Source organism: Poeciliopsis prolifica, unplaced genomic scaffold (genome assembly GCF_027474105.1).
Source record: "Poeciliopsis prolifica strain line A6 unplaced genomic scaffold, Auburn_PproV2 SCAFFOLD028, whole genome shotgun sequence".
In the NCBI taxonomy this organism is placed as follows: domain Eukaryota; kingdom Metazoa; phylum Chordata; class Actinopteri; order Cyprinodontiformes; family Poeciliidae; genus Poeciliopsis; species Poeciliopsis prolifica.
In genome coordinates, this window is record NW_026562403.1 from 1,712,891 (window position 1) to 1,727,960 (window position 15,070).

At 36.8% G+C, this 15,070-nt stretch overlaps 1 protein-coding gene across 6 annotated transcripts in view; it reads left to right on the plus strand.

Annotated features, from left to right (window-relative positions):
• The window catches only part of mctp1a (multiple C2 domains, transmembrane 1a), a 127,019-nt gene that overhangs the window by 30,040 nt on the left and 81,909 nt on the right, over positions 1-15,070 (plus strand). For all 6 annotated transcript variants that reach the window (XM_055049235.1, XM_055049237.1, XM_055049236.1 and 3 more), the window contains exon 2: positions 3,522-3,639. In XM_055049235.1, the coding sequence (XP_054905210.1) occupies positions 3,522-3,639 (118 nt within the window). The remainder of the gene's footprint in view (positions 1-3,521; positions 3,640-15,070) is intronic.

The following is a 15,070-nucleotide window of genomic DNA, read 5'->3' on the forward strand; positions in this document are numbered from 1 at the left end:
GGTGATTTTAAAACATCTAGGTTTCTTACAGGCAACAGCAACACATGTATTTCAGTCCGGATATCAACAAAGCACTGGCAACCTTTGTGAAATCATCAGAGGTGGTGTATGGCTGGCCTGGTTATTGCTACTTAGAGACCAGGGGGCATCGGAGACCAGGGGGCGTCCTTTTCAGCAGATAGTCCTTAGGAGACAGAGACCAGTCTCTGCTCATACTCATTGTGAAAAAGAAACAGAGCAGGATTGGGGGTCAGATGTCAGACCACATCAAATGTGTTTTTCACACTGATCTTTCTGGTCTTCCATTTTATAGACTGACTGAAATGTCAGGGAACCATTTCCAGTTTGTGATTACATCACAGACTGAACGGTAAAAAAAAACAACAGGTGTACAGCCACAAGTTATTCAGACTGCCATCTGTTATTGATTTAATGCTAAAGTCCCTCTATACAACCATTATGGCTAAAGCTGTTAGTCAGATCATGCTGCAGTATTCTGTATGGAGACCTTTAGGATTTCAATTGTACATTAGACCTTGTTATGGTGTGAGAACATCAATAACACGAAATCCGTTGAACTAAATTTTTTGAATGGCTTTTCAACACGTCTCTGAGCTCAGCAAATGCTTACTACTGTAAAGTTTGTCCACATCATCTACTGATAAACTCGCCCAGGTGTGGCATGCCCTGTGTGAACCGTGCCGTCATTGTTAGAACTGGCCCGGATGTGGTTGACATCTAATTTGCAGTGCCAGAGGTTTGCCAGATGTTTCCAGCAGAATGCCAGATCCAGGCCAGGTTGGTCTGCTACGTGGGATGTGTCTGGAAAACATAATACTGACCCTTAAACTTGAAGATGTCTGTCAAGTTTGTATTAGACTATGAATTATCTTTGATATTAGACTTCTTTGGCATAGAGCGCGTTAAGTGGTCAAAATAAAAATGCTTGAAAATTTCAGGCTACTTACCTACTTACCTGACACATTTTATGCTTTCACATCTCCCATCATTGGCTTCATGATCTGACAGATAACTCTGCCCGAGCTGTCGTAGCTGAGCTAAGACTTGTGTTGTGTCGGTATCCTTCAGCTTTTGTTTTACTTGTTCCCTTGAAGCAAAGCCACGAGTTCTTTGATATTCATGGGGCAATCTTCCTCACTTTTCACAAATGTCCCCAGGTTCCCTGTGTTGCAGGAAGAAAAACATTCACCTGTTACTGTTAGACTCATTCGTTCAACCCACAATAAAGATCTTTTTAATTAAGAACATAACCTGTAACAATATACAGTTCTGTGTGATTGTCTATTGTCATGTTCTGCATTGTCATGCATGCATTGTCATGACAATAGATGCATGCATTGCAATGCAGAACATGACAATAGACAGTAATGTTCTGCATGCAAGGCATGTTGTAATTTATTTATATATAACACCGCCAATATTTTCAAGTCCTTAGGCTTTATGACTCTTGTTACCTTTAAAATTTTGTAGCACTAAACTGGATAAGTGTGAGAATTTATGTTTAGTGTTGACTTGGTTTCTTTTGTGTTCCACTTCTGTGACTCTGAATGTGGAGGTGTTCAGTCCATCTCACTCTGTGGTCATTAGTACTGAAGGCTGAGGGCTGAACCAGGCCCAAGGGATTAAACAGAGATGGATTCTGTGTCCGGACTGTGTCCCAAAGGAAAGACCAAACAAAGGGACTGGTTCAAGAAATAGAATCTATTTGTTTGCACTCATGTCTTTTCTGCTACTAATTCGATATAAAAGCTTTTTATTTTTCCTTTATCTGAGTTTTCAATTTTGGTTTTGAAAGGATGTCTATCTGTTTCATCTGTTTGCATGCTTTCTCTAATCCTGCACCTGTTTTTTTTACTCAAACAAGCTTTGCTGTAAGCAAATCTTTTTCAAATCCTGTACACCTGTTATGCTTGTGTTCTGCTATGTATGCTTAGAAAAAAACAATACATGGGAATTATTATCATACTCTTAATCCTTATGTAGTGTAATTTATTTTTGTAAAGTTGTCATGTTCAGTAGGTCTCATCTTGTCACCATTCGGCCAGCGTTGTTTAGAGTCTGAATGTCATAGTGTTCCTAGAACCCCTCAGTAAAGGTTTATTTGATTCTGACTTTGTAAATCACACAAGAGTACAGCAGATTTGCAAAAAATAAAATTTACTCGTACATTTTTTTTTATTTTTATCCATTAAAAATGGATGTTAATATTATGTTTATTTGGAATTCTGAATATAAGTCCAAAGACAACATTCTAGACCTTAATGCATAACCCAAAGATGTTAAACGAGAACATTGTCAGTCATTTAGAATTAAAAATGACAGTGTTGTTATAAACAATGCCTTCTGATTAGTGTTTTGATATTTGGTAACCTCAATATCAGTTCATTTAAACTCCCCATATCTCTTATTTACAGTAATAACTTTTATGAAGTTTCTCTGTTTTCTGGTGGTCCTCAAGCCCTTTATGTTGTTTTGTAGTTATTATTAGCCTCATGTCTGAGCTCCACAGCTGGTGAAATATGACACCAGAGCTCACCAAAGGGCTGCCTGATGGGGAACAATGAGAAATAAACATGGTGGATTCAAATTTGCAAGAGCTTGAATAAGATAGTATGTTATTGTGAAGCCCATAGAGTGGCCCAGTTCCTGTTGTGGCTTGCAAATAAGCGGCATGGAAACAGCCATCGGGGGGTTCATTGTCAAAGTGCAGCACTGACCTCAGGCCTTCAGCATGACATGCAAAAAAAAGATGGCAGTAGACAAGAGTCCCATGCTGCTAGCCTTTCACAAGAACTTTCTTGCACTCAGCGTTTTCCAGTAAATATCAGGGAGCACATAATATGTAATTTGTAAATATAATTTTTTTTCAATGCATGAAGAGACTTGGCACTTGCAGATTGTAGTACTAATATAGAAGATGTTCTATTTGAAGCTTGGGAGAGAGATCAACGTGCCAAATGAGTTTCTCCTTCAACAATGCTCAACTGTACTACTTAAGCTGGCATTTTATGTTATTTTGAGACAATTAAAAATGCTTTCTTTTGTCTTCAAAAAACTTATTTGGTATTAACAATTTTGAAAAGGTTACAGGGATTGTTTTTATTTATTTAATTTTTTTTTCCATCTTTTTAAGAGCCATAGCAAATGTAAACATTTGAATTACTAAAAAAGTGCCTGCATTCTAAAAACTGTTTGGTTAAAACAACCAGATTATATCTATTTTGCTAATCTATTTCTATGTCAAATATTAACTGATTCAACCCTGGATGAATATAAGATTAGTGGATTGCTTTGACTGAGATTTTATCAAGAAAAGTTGGTTTAACTCTGTGTAATGTTAATGGAATCAGTGCATTGAAAATGGCAACCCATGAAATGAACTAGCAAAGAAGTAATACTTGGGTGAAATTTATAATAATTTACTTTAATTTTATTTTTGCAATAAAAGTCTTAAAAAAGCACTGAAGTATTTGTATAACTTGGACTTCTTGTGTTTACAGGGCATCAACATTGTTGGACCTAATGCAGAGTCTCAGCCTCATCTACCTTGTGCAGCCATGTTCCAATTGGATATTGTCTTGAAGAAAGGGAAAAATCTCGCCATTCGTGACCGAACAGGTAGGAGATCTGCTTAGTTTGTGAGCTGAGGTTAATTTAGAAGGACATTGTGAATATCTTTCTCAAATCTTGTCATCTGGCCAAAGGACAGTAACTCTACCATTGTCTCTTGTGAGTGTTACAAACAGCAGAATGGTAATATTCCCACAAAATAAAGAAACACAGTTTTATGTTTAAAAAGATAAGTTTGCAGAGTTTTTTTTAAAAAAATCTATTGGTGAAAAATCTAAACAACTAAAGCAACAAAATTTTTTCTATCCCTCAACTGAAATGGGTCCTCTAAGTTTCTCTGTATCGAAATAAGAATAAAAAGTTTTGTCACTTATTATTGATTAAGTTCGGTGTCCAGACTCGGGTCCAAGGTCTGTCACGTGATTTATGAACGTGATGAAAGTTCAATTGTGAACGTTCAATCACGACAAAAACATTTTGGGGGCTTATTTTGTTCTTAAACACCATTACAAAAATGGACATAAACCTCTGTTTTCATAAGTTATGACAAGGACTTTTTTCATTGTAATGCAGATGAAAATGTATTTGTTTTTTGGTTTGTGTTCTGAACTTTATTTTGATTTTTTTCTGGATTGTGTGTTGTTGAGTTTTGTGCATCTTCTGGAATTCCCTCCTATCAGTTTCCCTCAGTTTTTTCCCAAAAAATTCATACCCCTTAAACACTCAAGTTATATTTATTTAAGCTGGAAATTGGTTTCAGAGAAATGAGAGTGGGATCTCTCAGAAGACAATAAAACAATGTAAAACCTCCATTTAAAACTGACAGTCTTTAGTCACTTCCTGAATTTAATAGATTGTATATCAATATATTAAAACTCTAAGTTAAGCTTTAACTATCCAATGATTATTCTATACCTTATGGCAATTCAAAACAGGAACATGTAAAGAAATGTTCCTTATTTAAATTAACATCTGCACTCAATGTAAATTGGACCTGACAGTTTTATTAGCGGCTTCTGCAGTTGCTATGACAACAGCAAAAAAAAGAAAGCTGCTCTCCCCTCTGCTATACATTTTTCATCACTGCTTGTCCACCTGGATAATGAGCAGTGAGGTGCAGACCTCACATGTCCTGAGTCCATCAAGACAGCTCATTATGGAGAGGAGAAACCGGGAGACCCGGGCCAGTAGCAAAGATCGACGTTTAGCAGCTGCAATTTAGCAAGGGGAAGTCGACAGCTAGCTGTTGGTCAAGTTGGTCAACTGCTAAGGAGGCAATCAGAAAAGAAAATCCCTCCTGTCACCCACGGGTCAAACAACAGCAATTAAAAGCAGTTATGTAGTTGTTTCATCCAGCTCGCCCCCGTACGACTCCAAGTTTACGGTACTAACCCTCGCCTTAGTTTTCTTCCCCTTGCTAAATAACACATACTTGCACTCCCCACTTTTCAATTGTTGCTGTTTTACAGCAAATCAAAGAGGTAAAATAAGAAGGCAGTGTTTGAATACATTTAATGGTTTACTGGTTTAAGAAATGTCTTGTTTTTCTGGAACGAAAAAATAATTTTAATCAATTCTTTACAGGTAAAATTACTTGGGTACACCTGACGAGCATCAGGAGAGACAATCATCTTTCAGCATTAAGGCACATATCTGTAGCTTAGCCTTGTGCTTAAGATGGCTAAGCTGCTGATGCATTAGCTGCCTGCCATGTTCTGTTTTCTTCCGCTCAAGAAGTGAGCATAAGAAAATCCTTCGTCCCTTCTTATTTATATCACTGTAACATGCATTTTTCAGTATCCCTGAAAGCTCATAAGCCATTTACCATCAGCTTTGTTGTTTCAGTGTTTGTCGTTTGCATTCCTAAATTACCAATATTTTAAACATTTTTCAAATGATTATGAATGTAATTGAATGAGAAGAAATAGGAAAGATCAGTCCTAAGCTGTCTATCCTCGGGTTGTTTCCTGTCATTCTCTGCCTTTTTAAATTTATGTCTGGATCTCATAAAATTGCCTTGAGTCATAAAACGGAGTAGATAAATTGTAGCGGGAGGAACATTATTGTTGTAGCCTTTTATCTAGAGAAAAACATGAACAGCGAGTGAGTGACTCATATTTGTCGTGTTTGGCTCTGTAGACAGTATTAGCTGTCAGGCATCGTCTTTAAAATGCCTTATCAGCAATATCCTGTCGTTTCCCCAGAGCCCTAACCCTGTCTTAGCTGTCATGCCCTGGATAAAAACAGATCACCCTCTGTGTTTTCAGTAAAACACCTCATGATGAAGCTTGTTGCTAGTTTTTCAGTTTTCATTCTTGCTGTTCATTTGTGGCTGAGAATGTAAACTTGACGTCCCCAACCATTTTCTCATAGATGTCCCCCTGCTTGTACCTGTAAAAAACTTGAAAACCCAAAACAAGACTTAAGTGTTCCCATTTTAAAAAAATTGAGTTGCTTAATAATGAATCAGCTGGGGATGGAGGGGCACAGTCGCTCAGGCATATTGTACAAAGTCAGATGTCTGGATACAATACACAAATGCTCAAGATGGTAGTATCTGCATCACTGCCTCTTTGCCATTCTTCCTGATATTTCTCTGTGTCTTGGAAACAGTACAAGAGAAAAAATGTGGAATAAAATCCAAGCACTGGGGTTAAGTGGGTCTATATAAAGTGCCTTATAAAATGTTCAAACTCCTTTGGCCTTTCCAGCTACAAACTTATATAGATTTTTATTGGAATCTTATGTGACGGACCAACATGAAGTAGGACATTATTGAAATGGAAAGAAAAATGCACATGGTTTTCACATATTTTTACATAGTAAATCTAACATGTGTCTTGTGAATTGGTATCACGGTCTGTTAAGTTTTTGCATGGAAATAAAATAAAAAGCATCTTGATAAAGAAATAAGTCGCATCTGTTTGCACTTTATTTTTTTAAAAAAATCTATATATATAGGTATATAGCAGCTTTGCAAAGATCTGAGTTTTTTAGTGAGCAAACTGCTTCAAGACACCTTCCAGAAATAATGTTGTGGAGTAGGGAATAGAAGTATTATGTTATTGAAACAAATTCTCAGGCTGTGAATATCTAAGGAAGCACTGAACAAGTCATCATTAAACACCACAAAGAGTGTGTTTAACTGTAATGTTAAGTAAAGATGGGATTCATTGAGATCTGTGGTAGTTCTGGAGAAGCTGAAGAGCTCAGCAGGGCAAACCTATTGACAGAACAACTTATACTCAAGTACTCCTCAAATCTGATTTGTATGCAAGAGTAGCACTCGAAGCACGCACTGCCTTTTGTACAATATGGTGTTAACAGCACTGTACTATGGGAATGCTTCTCCTGAAAATGGACAGTAAAGCCTGTCAGCTAGTGGAGTTTGATACAGGGTAATCTTTTTTTGAGAACCTGTCAGAGAGTTTAAAAGACTTCATACTTTACATATAAGCGTAAAGTATGCCAGAGCTACAACATAGTAACTTAGAGCAAAGCATACTCCTGTGTGAAAATGACATAGCCCAGGCCAAATGTGAATCACATCTTGTCTGAGTCTTGTCATTGCATATATTGCTTGAATTTATATGCTACTTTCCGATGTTTTATTGTAAAATATTTGAAAGTCGTTATTTTCCTTCCCCTTTAAAATTATGTACATCTTTGTGTTGGTCTGTCACCAAAAATGCCAACACGATTAACTGAAGTTGGTCGTGTGCCATTATAGAAAAATTCAAGAGGTGTGAATACTTTTGCTAAGTTTTTAAAACAGCACAAAGAACTACTTGATACATGCTTTGCATTATCTGTATTTCTTTATGTTCTGTTGAGCTGCAGAAAGCTGGGTCTAATACTTCCAACTTTGGTTTTAATCACAATCCTGTTATATTGTGTAAAAGATTAATTTTGGGGGAAATTAGATTATCTTCATCATGGAGCCAGTTTGTAATTACTCTATCTCTGAAGCAGGTGTTCAGGTTAGATGCCAGCATCTTGCGGTAGAGTGTTTTGGTCCTGACTGCCATACACAAAACATCGTTTATAGCAGACTGCATTCTGGGTAATGAGAAAGCGTAGAGCAAAAGCCATTCATCAGTCCTGACACTACATGAAGAGCTGGAACTTTCTCATTCTCTCTCTTTCTTCCTCTCTCTCTTTTTCTCTTTCTTACACACATACACACACAACCACACGTGTGTGAATTTGTCCTTAAGTGCAACTCAAGCATGACTGAAGGTTTTATGGGGATCTTTACTGCTTTTTCTCATCTCTGGTGCTCTCTTCTCTGACAAGTGCCAGTTGGTCTCGTCCATATTATGGTTCTTAATGAGATATTTTGACAGGTAATGTTTCGGTGTAGGTCCTCCTACAGTTATTGAACGGCTAGTGCTAGGTAAATAGGTTTACTTGAGGTCAGAGGTGATGCAAATTATAGCCACTTGTCCCCTTGTTTGAGTAATAGAATTGAAATTATTGCATGAGATAAAATCTAAAGTCTTACACATGGTATTAATTTTGGTAATTTTATATATTAACTGTGAAACAGACACATCTCGTTGTTTCTTCATTTTAAAGTTTAATCAACTTTGTTTTATTTTGAAATGATTTCTAATGATGCAAATGTAATGTTCAGCAACTTTCAGACCTCCGATGTTTAGTTCATGCAAAAGATGGTCAAGTTTTTTTATAATCTTTATGGTTCCACCGTTGTCTTTTTGGAGACAGTTTTTGTCTTAGCATTTTTTTTTTAATTCAGAATTTAGAAACATGAATTCTCCTGAAGCCACTGTGCTTAGGGTGGTCGGTGACATTCTCAAATTTACATAATGTGGATTTACAGTCCTGGTTCTGGTAGGTGCTACCTCTGCACTTCTTCCTGAATGTTTTCCTGTGGATCGTAACTTACTGGAAACCTTTCATTACCTCGGCTGTTTTCCTGCGTGCGTTTTGGCACACAGGAAACCTGGGTTACTTACATGGATTACGTCCCCTGACACAGAGAAGGTTTGCCTTCAGCAGGACTTCTGTTATGACCTGGGAACACAAATCTTTACCCACAGCCACAGAGGCACTATTAAAACTGTGAAATCAGAATAATAAAGGATACATACTACATTGTTTGGTAGAGGCTTAATATTATAATAAAACATATTTTATAATCTTAACATCTTAAGTATGTGTTATTTGTAAGTGTAGGAGAAAAAAATACTGTGTTGTGGCCCTGTACCTAAGGTTTTCTTATTTATTTACTTGTATATTTAATTCCAAATGTTGGTTGTGCTTGTATAATATCTATATTCCCTTTCATTTTATCCACAAGTATTTTTAGATCATTTTAGAATTAAATGTAATTACCGGCTAATACATTATTAATAAATAATTTAGATATTTTTTTTCTTCGCTCATAAAGAACTATTGCTCATTAATAGGGAATGAATAGTCCAGATTGATGATGAAACTAGGGACGTTAAATATTTAAGTGTTTCACTCATTAGTGTTATAAAGGAACACTGACATGAGATCATGTTTCACCCTGCAGTCAAGTCTGTTAGTAGAAGGTTTAGCTAAGACTATGCTAGAATATATATTTTTTAATTATGGCACAGCTTTACCTGCTGCAGGGGATGCTTCTTCTCAAAAATAATAGTCAAAGTATTGAGATCAATTGGTTTGATGATTATAAACATCTAACTATGACAAAAATGCAAAAGTGCTAGAATCTTGTAAGGGGGAATATACACTGCATGGCTCTTTATCTACAGGAGAACATATCACACAAACTGTTTTCTTATCGGTGTAATTTAGCTGCATTTCCACATTTCACTTAGCAATAAAATACATGTCCAGTACATCAGTCACAAAAGTGGAACACAAACTATGTGCATCTTTAATTCTCAGGTCATCAAATATTAAATACTGTGCAAACACAACTGAAACTACAATTATATTTTTTTTCCCTGGCCATCTTAGAAAAAACGATCTTTTTGAATTTTTAGATTGCATTTTGCTAAGAACGTCTCTTATTCTCCGAAAATAAAAAAATAAATAAAAATACAACTTTCAACTTCAGCAAAAATGAAAATAATGCATCTCAGATGCTGCTACATTCATATTGTAATCAGGCAATTATACCTTTAATTTATGAAGAGGAGAATAATAAGCGAGATTGTTTTTGGGGTTTTGGGATTTAATTGTAGTTTTAGCCACTTTTGCCCAGCCTGCGCTTATTTCTGCTAAACATTGCAAGTTTGTTCCTCGATCCAAACATAATTAATCATTAATACTTTGTGAGGTTTCAATGAGTACTCTATTTAACAACTTCTGAATCCCGCAAAGCCAAGTACAGCTAAAAGCCTGTGGTAAAATCAGAACCTTTCGTCTAATGTGAAACATTTGTTGCAGGCGTCAGTTGAAACTTGAAAGTCTAATGCTTTCATTTAAATGCTGTGGCAGTTCTGGGAATAAGCAAAAACCCAGGTTAATTATGCAAGAATACTTAACAACACTTCAGACAGAGCGAGCAATAACAGAGCTTTTATCTGTTCTCCCACATTTCTGAAGGGAGATGACGAACCAGTTGAGTTGTCTTACAAGCAAGGGGCTTTGAGAGGAAAAGGGGAATATATTAGCTAGTAGATGTTGCAGAAGCTGATTTCACTGCGAAATGCATACAACAAGATGCTGACACTTGTAGTGCTAGTTTCAATTAAATAGAGCAGAAATGGAATTTGAAAGTTTTAGTTTTAACCATTAGGAACAGCCATACTCCATTTATGCTTAGAAATAAAAAAGTAGGGTAGGATTTTATATTTAGTAGAACCTTGCTAATACTGCGTAGTGGCCCAGTTTGCCTCAATTCTTTGCTGAATTGATATGAGATTGCTGTTGGAAATATTTTATAGGCATTTTGGTTCATATTGACTTGATAGCATCAGACAGTTGCTGCAGACTTGCTGGCTGCGCATCCATGTTGTAAACCTGCCAATCTGTTTGACATGCTTTTGTCTCATGTTTTCAGTAGAGGCCTGCCGATCGATCGGCCACCGATCATTATTGGCCAATTTCCGTTAAAAAGGGTATGATCCATGATCGCCGATCATTGTTGCCGATCACCCAAACTGATCGTATTTATCTGACTTGGCAGCATGCGTGTGCGGCTCGGCTCCTCTTTCCTTCAGACTGCGACGATTAAGTCATGATCTTGTCCACATGATACTGTTACCTATAGAGCTTGTTTGGATAACTAATATTGCTATGTAGCTGTACTGGTAATATTTTGGTAATATTTCACTAAAATAGAGCCACCAGGCAGTGAACTCTCTTGCAACATGAAGCTTAAAGAAAGATTTTAGATTAAAATAGGTCTACTATGTCGAAAATTTGTTATACTTAAATCATTTTTTAAGTTACAGTATATTTGTCTTAAGGTTATAATTTTAAAGGGGCATCATTATGTTATTTACAGGCACAGAAATCACATACTACCATGATTTATGTCACCGTGAAGTGCTAGAATAGCTCTTGATTATGCTTGTGTCGCACAATTATGTAACCTTAGTTATTATAAAAATGCCTTAAAATGATTAAGTCGTCTTTTAAGTATTTGGTACATAAGAATTCTTAAGGGGTTTCTCATTTGCCCCTCTGTGTTTTTAACAGTGGAGCTTTATGTTGTATTTCTCCTGGGAAAAAAAAAAAAAGTAAAATTCTTGCATTTTTCTTATTGAAGCAAACTTGATTTTCAATTTCAAGTCCAAGCTCAGACTTTGTGTGATTTGGTCTAAACTTAGACACAAATCATGTCTATGTATAGCATTAGCATTCAAATATAATCTCTGTTGTTCACTGGGTGGCTGTAAGAGTGTGGATAGAAGTATAACAAATGTTTTTCTCTGCCTGAGGAACAACAGTGAAACTAACGGAGCGAGTCAGGAAGAGAGAAAAATCACTAGTGATTATTTCCACAGCAGGAGTCCACTCTTAATTTAGTTTACGTTGTCAAAATGTATGAGCACATTGGCGGTGGAGTGCTTGGCTTTGTTACTGCTACATAACAATATTAGTTATCCAAACAAACCCTGTAGGTAACAGTATGATGTGGACAAGATCGTGACTTAATGGTCTCATAATGAAACCAGAAGTGAGTGAACCATGTCATTACATTTGAGTATTTGGTCTGGGCTATTTGCTCATGCTAAATTTTAAGACTGCACATTCATGTCTGTGAAACCATCACACTGCATTATGTAGGTGGGGATACTTTTGTAAAAAAAAATATCTATGATATGAAAGGGTTTTTGATCTGTTTGTGTGAATTGGGACCCCTGTTCGAGCTTTTCCCAGCACCGTTTCATCATTCTTGGGGCTCAGGTGTCTGAAACGGCAGTCAGATTTACCAGCGAATACACACAGAGAGCAGCGTTTATGGTCATTGCCTATTAGGTGTTCACAAGAGATAAATGTGGGATTGATTATGTTCTCTGCTGCTGTTGCGATGACAGAAAGCCACTCACAAGAAGAGGTCTACCATTTGCTTTCAGATGTGTGTTGTACCACACCCAAGGCAAAATTACCTGCTGTGTCCGCTGCGGTGTGTTCTCATAAGCAGATTTATTTTTATTCCTCGCTACTGTCACACTGGTTCCTGCTTGGTTTCAATAGCAGTCATGCAAAATGAGAGACTGGATGTGAAACTATCCTGGATCTGGGATTCTAGGCAAAATCATTAGATCGAAGTTTAAATCATGCCAGCAAAACACAATTTTGTATTTAACAAATGCACAGCTGAAATTACAATTATTTGGAGGAGTAATTAACACTTGTATCATAGTGGGAATTTGTTCTTTCAATTGAACTTTTCAAGGTGTCTTTGGATTAAATTAAGTGACAAGGAGCAAAGAAACATGGAATGGTAACAGCTTACCAACCAATTTTTCAGTGGATCTCTAGTAAACATGTCTGGAGACATATCTTTAAGCCAAAATGTATTTATTTTTCACCTATAATGTACATACTACCATTAATATCCTTTTCTGGGATGATCAGTGGTGTTTCTAGTGGAAATAGCTTCAAGAAACTATGCTGAATTTCTGAATATCTCTACAGAGTTTTTTTTTTTTAAGTTCTAAAACATTCAGGATATTTGTAACATTACATTAGTCTAACTAAAATGCTACACCGGTTTATACACTATTAAATCCCCTTAAATCTGCTTAAACCTTTTTCAATATTTTTTTAAATTACAGTTATGAAATCTAATCGGATCTCTAACTCATGACTGAAAACCATTTCCTCCAATCTCTATATCTACAGCAATTACCCCTGCATGTTTACTGGGTGAGTGCCTGTTTGAAATATTTAGTATATATTATCTTATGTTTGCTGTGTGAAGCTGTTTTGTTGTGCAAAACAGCTTCATACAGCTGTTTTGCACAACAGCTCCCATTGTTCTGAGTTCATCAGTTCCTGCATTGTAGCTACAGAAGGACACAAATGGGAACTGAACTCAACTGCCTGCAGAAGGAAACAAACAGGAATTGAATGCTGCAGTTTGCACTCTGCACTATGTGAGCCCTTCGGTGCAACTCACCTGTGACTCAATAGAACAGAAGAAACCGCAACTAACTCAAGACAACCGAATAAGCTATGTAACTAGGGACCGCCCTAAGGAAATAAAAAGAAAGGGTGCAGCAGAACGTGCTTTAGAATGGTGGGAGATTGTAACTGAAGCACGCTCCTGTCCATTCTCCTTGCAAGTAAAACACAACTCTCTTGTCTTTCTCCTATTTGAGTGGTGTTTGAATGTTTTAGGTTGTTTGAAACTGACAGTGACATATGTGCTTTTTGTACCCAGTCTTGCGTCAATTAAAACTTTTATTTCATGCTCTCCTGGCTCCATAGTGAACAAAAGCCCATGGTGTTATAATCCATGAAACACTTAAGTCAATCATTGTTCATTTGAGTAAAGCTTATTGAGCTTTCAATATCTCTCTTATCGATCCAGCAGCCCTCAGGTGGTGAGACATTCACCCATTTCTTAGGAAGATGAATGACGAATTCATTTGAGTTTCCCCAATGGTGTGAATGCCTGAAACGTTGAAAAATAATCTGATATAAGTGGATAGCTGTGGTTGTTTTCCAGGTTTGTGCTTCCTTTTCCTCTTCTTCTCCTTGCTGGACCCACTCTTGCTCGTTTTCAGCCATCACCCTCCTACACCGGCAGCTTTTTCCATTTCATACTCTTCAGCCTGTGTGCGTTATGGCCCCATAAAGCTGGCACTGTGGGATGCAGAGCCTCTGAGTCAGTGATGTGTGTCTGGGTAATATTGACCCACTGAGGCACAAAAAGACAGCAATACGTAGGAAAAGACTTCTTTTTGGCAATGGTGTTTGTAGTTTGGGACATTTTTTCTTTGATTTAAAGAGGATCAATTGTACCTTTGTGTTTTAATTACTTTCCATGGTTGTATTTGCAAAGTTCTCTTGTCTTTTTGTAAAAGAAGCAGCACAATCTCAAACTTTCAGGTCTGCTTCTTTTCTTCTTTTTTTAGCATTTCTTCTGTCCTGCTTTTGCTGTTGTTCAGAGATATGTGAAAAGTAACTGTGTATAAAGGGGAAATTGTGTGTTAGTTGGAGCACATATGTGTCTGAGGTTTTCTAAATGTGAGGAAATGGGCATGTTTTCCCAGCAGGCCCCTGTAAGCACATGCTGCTCTCACATCAGTGATTTGCTGGCAGCAGAACATTGGCAGTTTTTATTTCAACAAAACAGACCTCATGCTTTGTTTTGTGTTGCTTTTTTATGGCTGTTAAATATCTTTGCATGTTGAGAGTTATTTGGCATTAAAAATATGTCAGTTCTTGACATCGCTTTTCTTTTACTTAATGTAATAAGCGCATGGAAGTAATTGTGTGGGAGTAAGACATTTCCTAATTAATGATTATGCAAGACACTCATTATCAGATGACACATGAAAACAGAGACTCTGGTGCTTAGCAGAAAAAAAATACTCTTATTCTCTTTGGACAGTATAGACAATGCCTTACAAAAATATTAATACCATAGCAGCTTTTATTCTGTTGTAACTTTTGATGAAAACATCAAACGTTTTGATTGAAATTTGATACAGACCAGCATGGGACGAATGCTAGATATATTTGATAAAAAATAAATAAATAAAAATATTGCCCTTTTACTTCCACTACACAATTAGGCACCACTTTGTCTGAGTTTATCATATAAAATTAGGAGTTTGTGATTGAGCTCTGATGAAAAGTAAAAAGTGCCAGTGGTGTCAATACGTTTGCAACAGTTTTACAATTTCACTTTAAGTGGCTATTGAGATGTAGACCTGGATGATGTAAGAATCCATGGTGGCAAATGATGTGGGCAGTGGAGATAATGCAGAGGATAAAAAAGGAAAGGACTAAGCATTCAGTCGTTTCAACAATTTCATCCCCAGTCAATTTTAGGGGG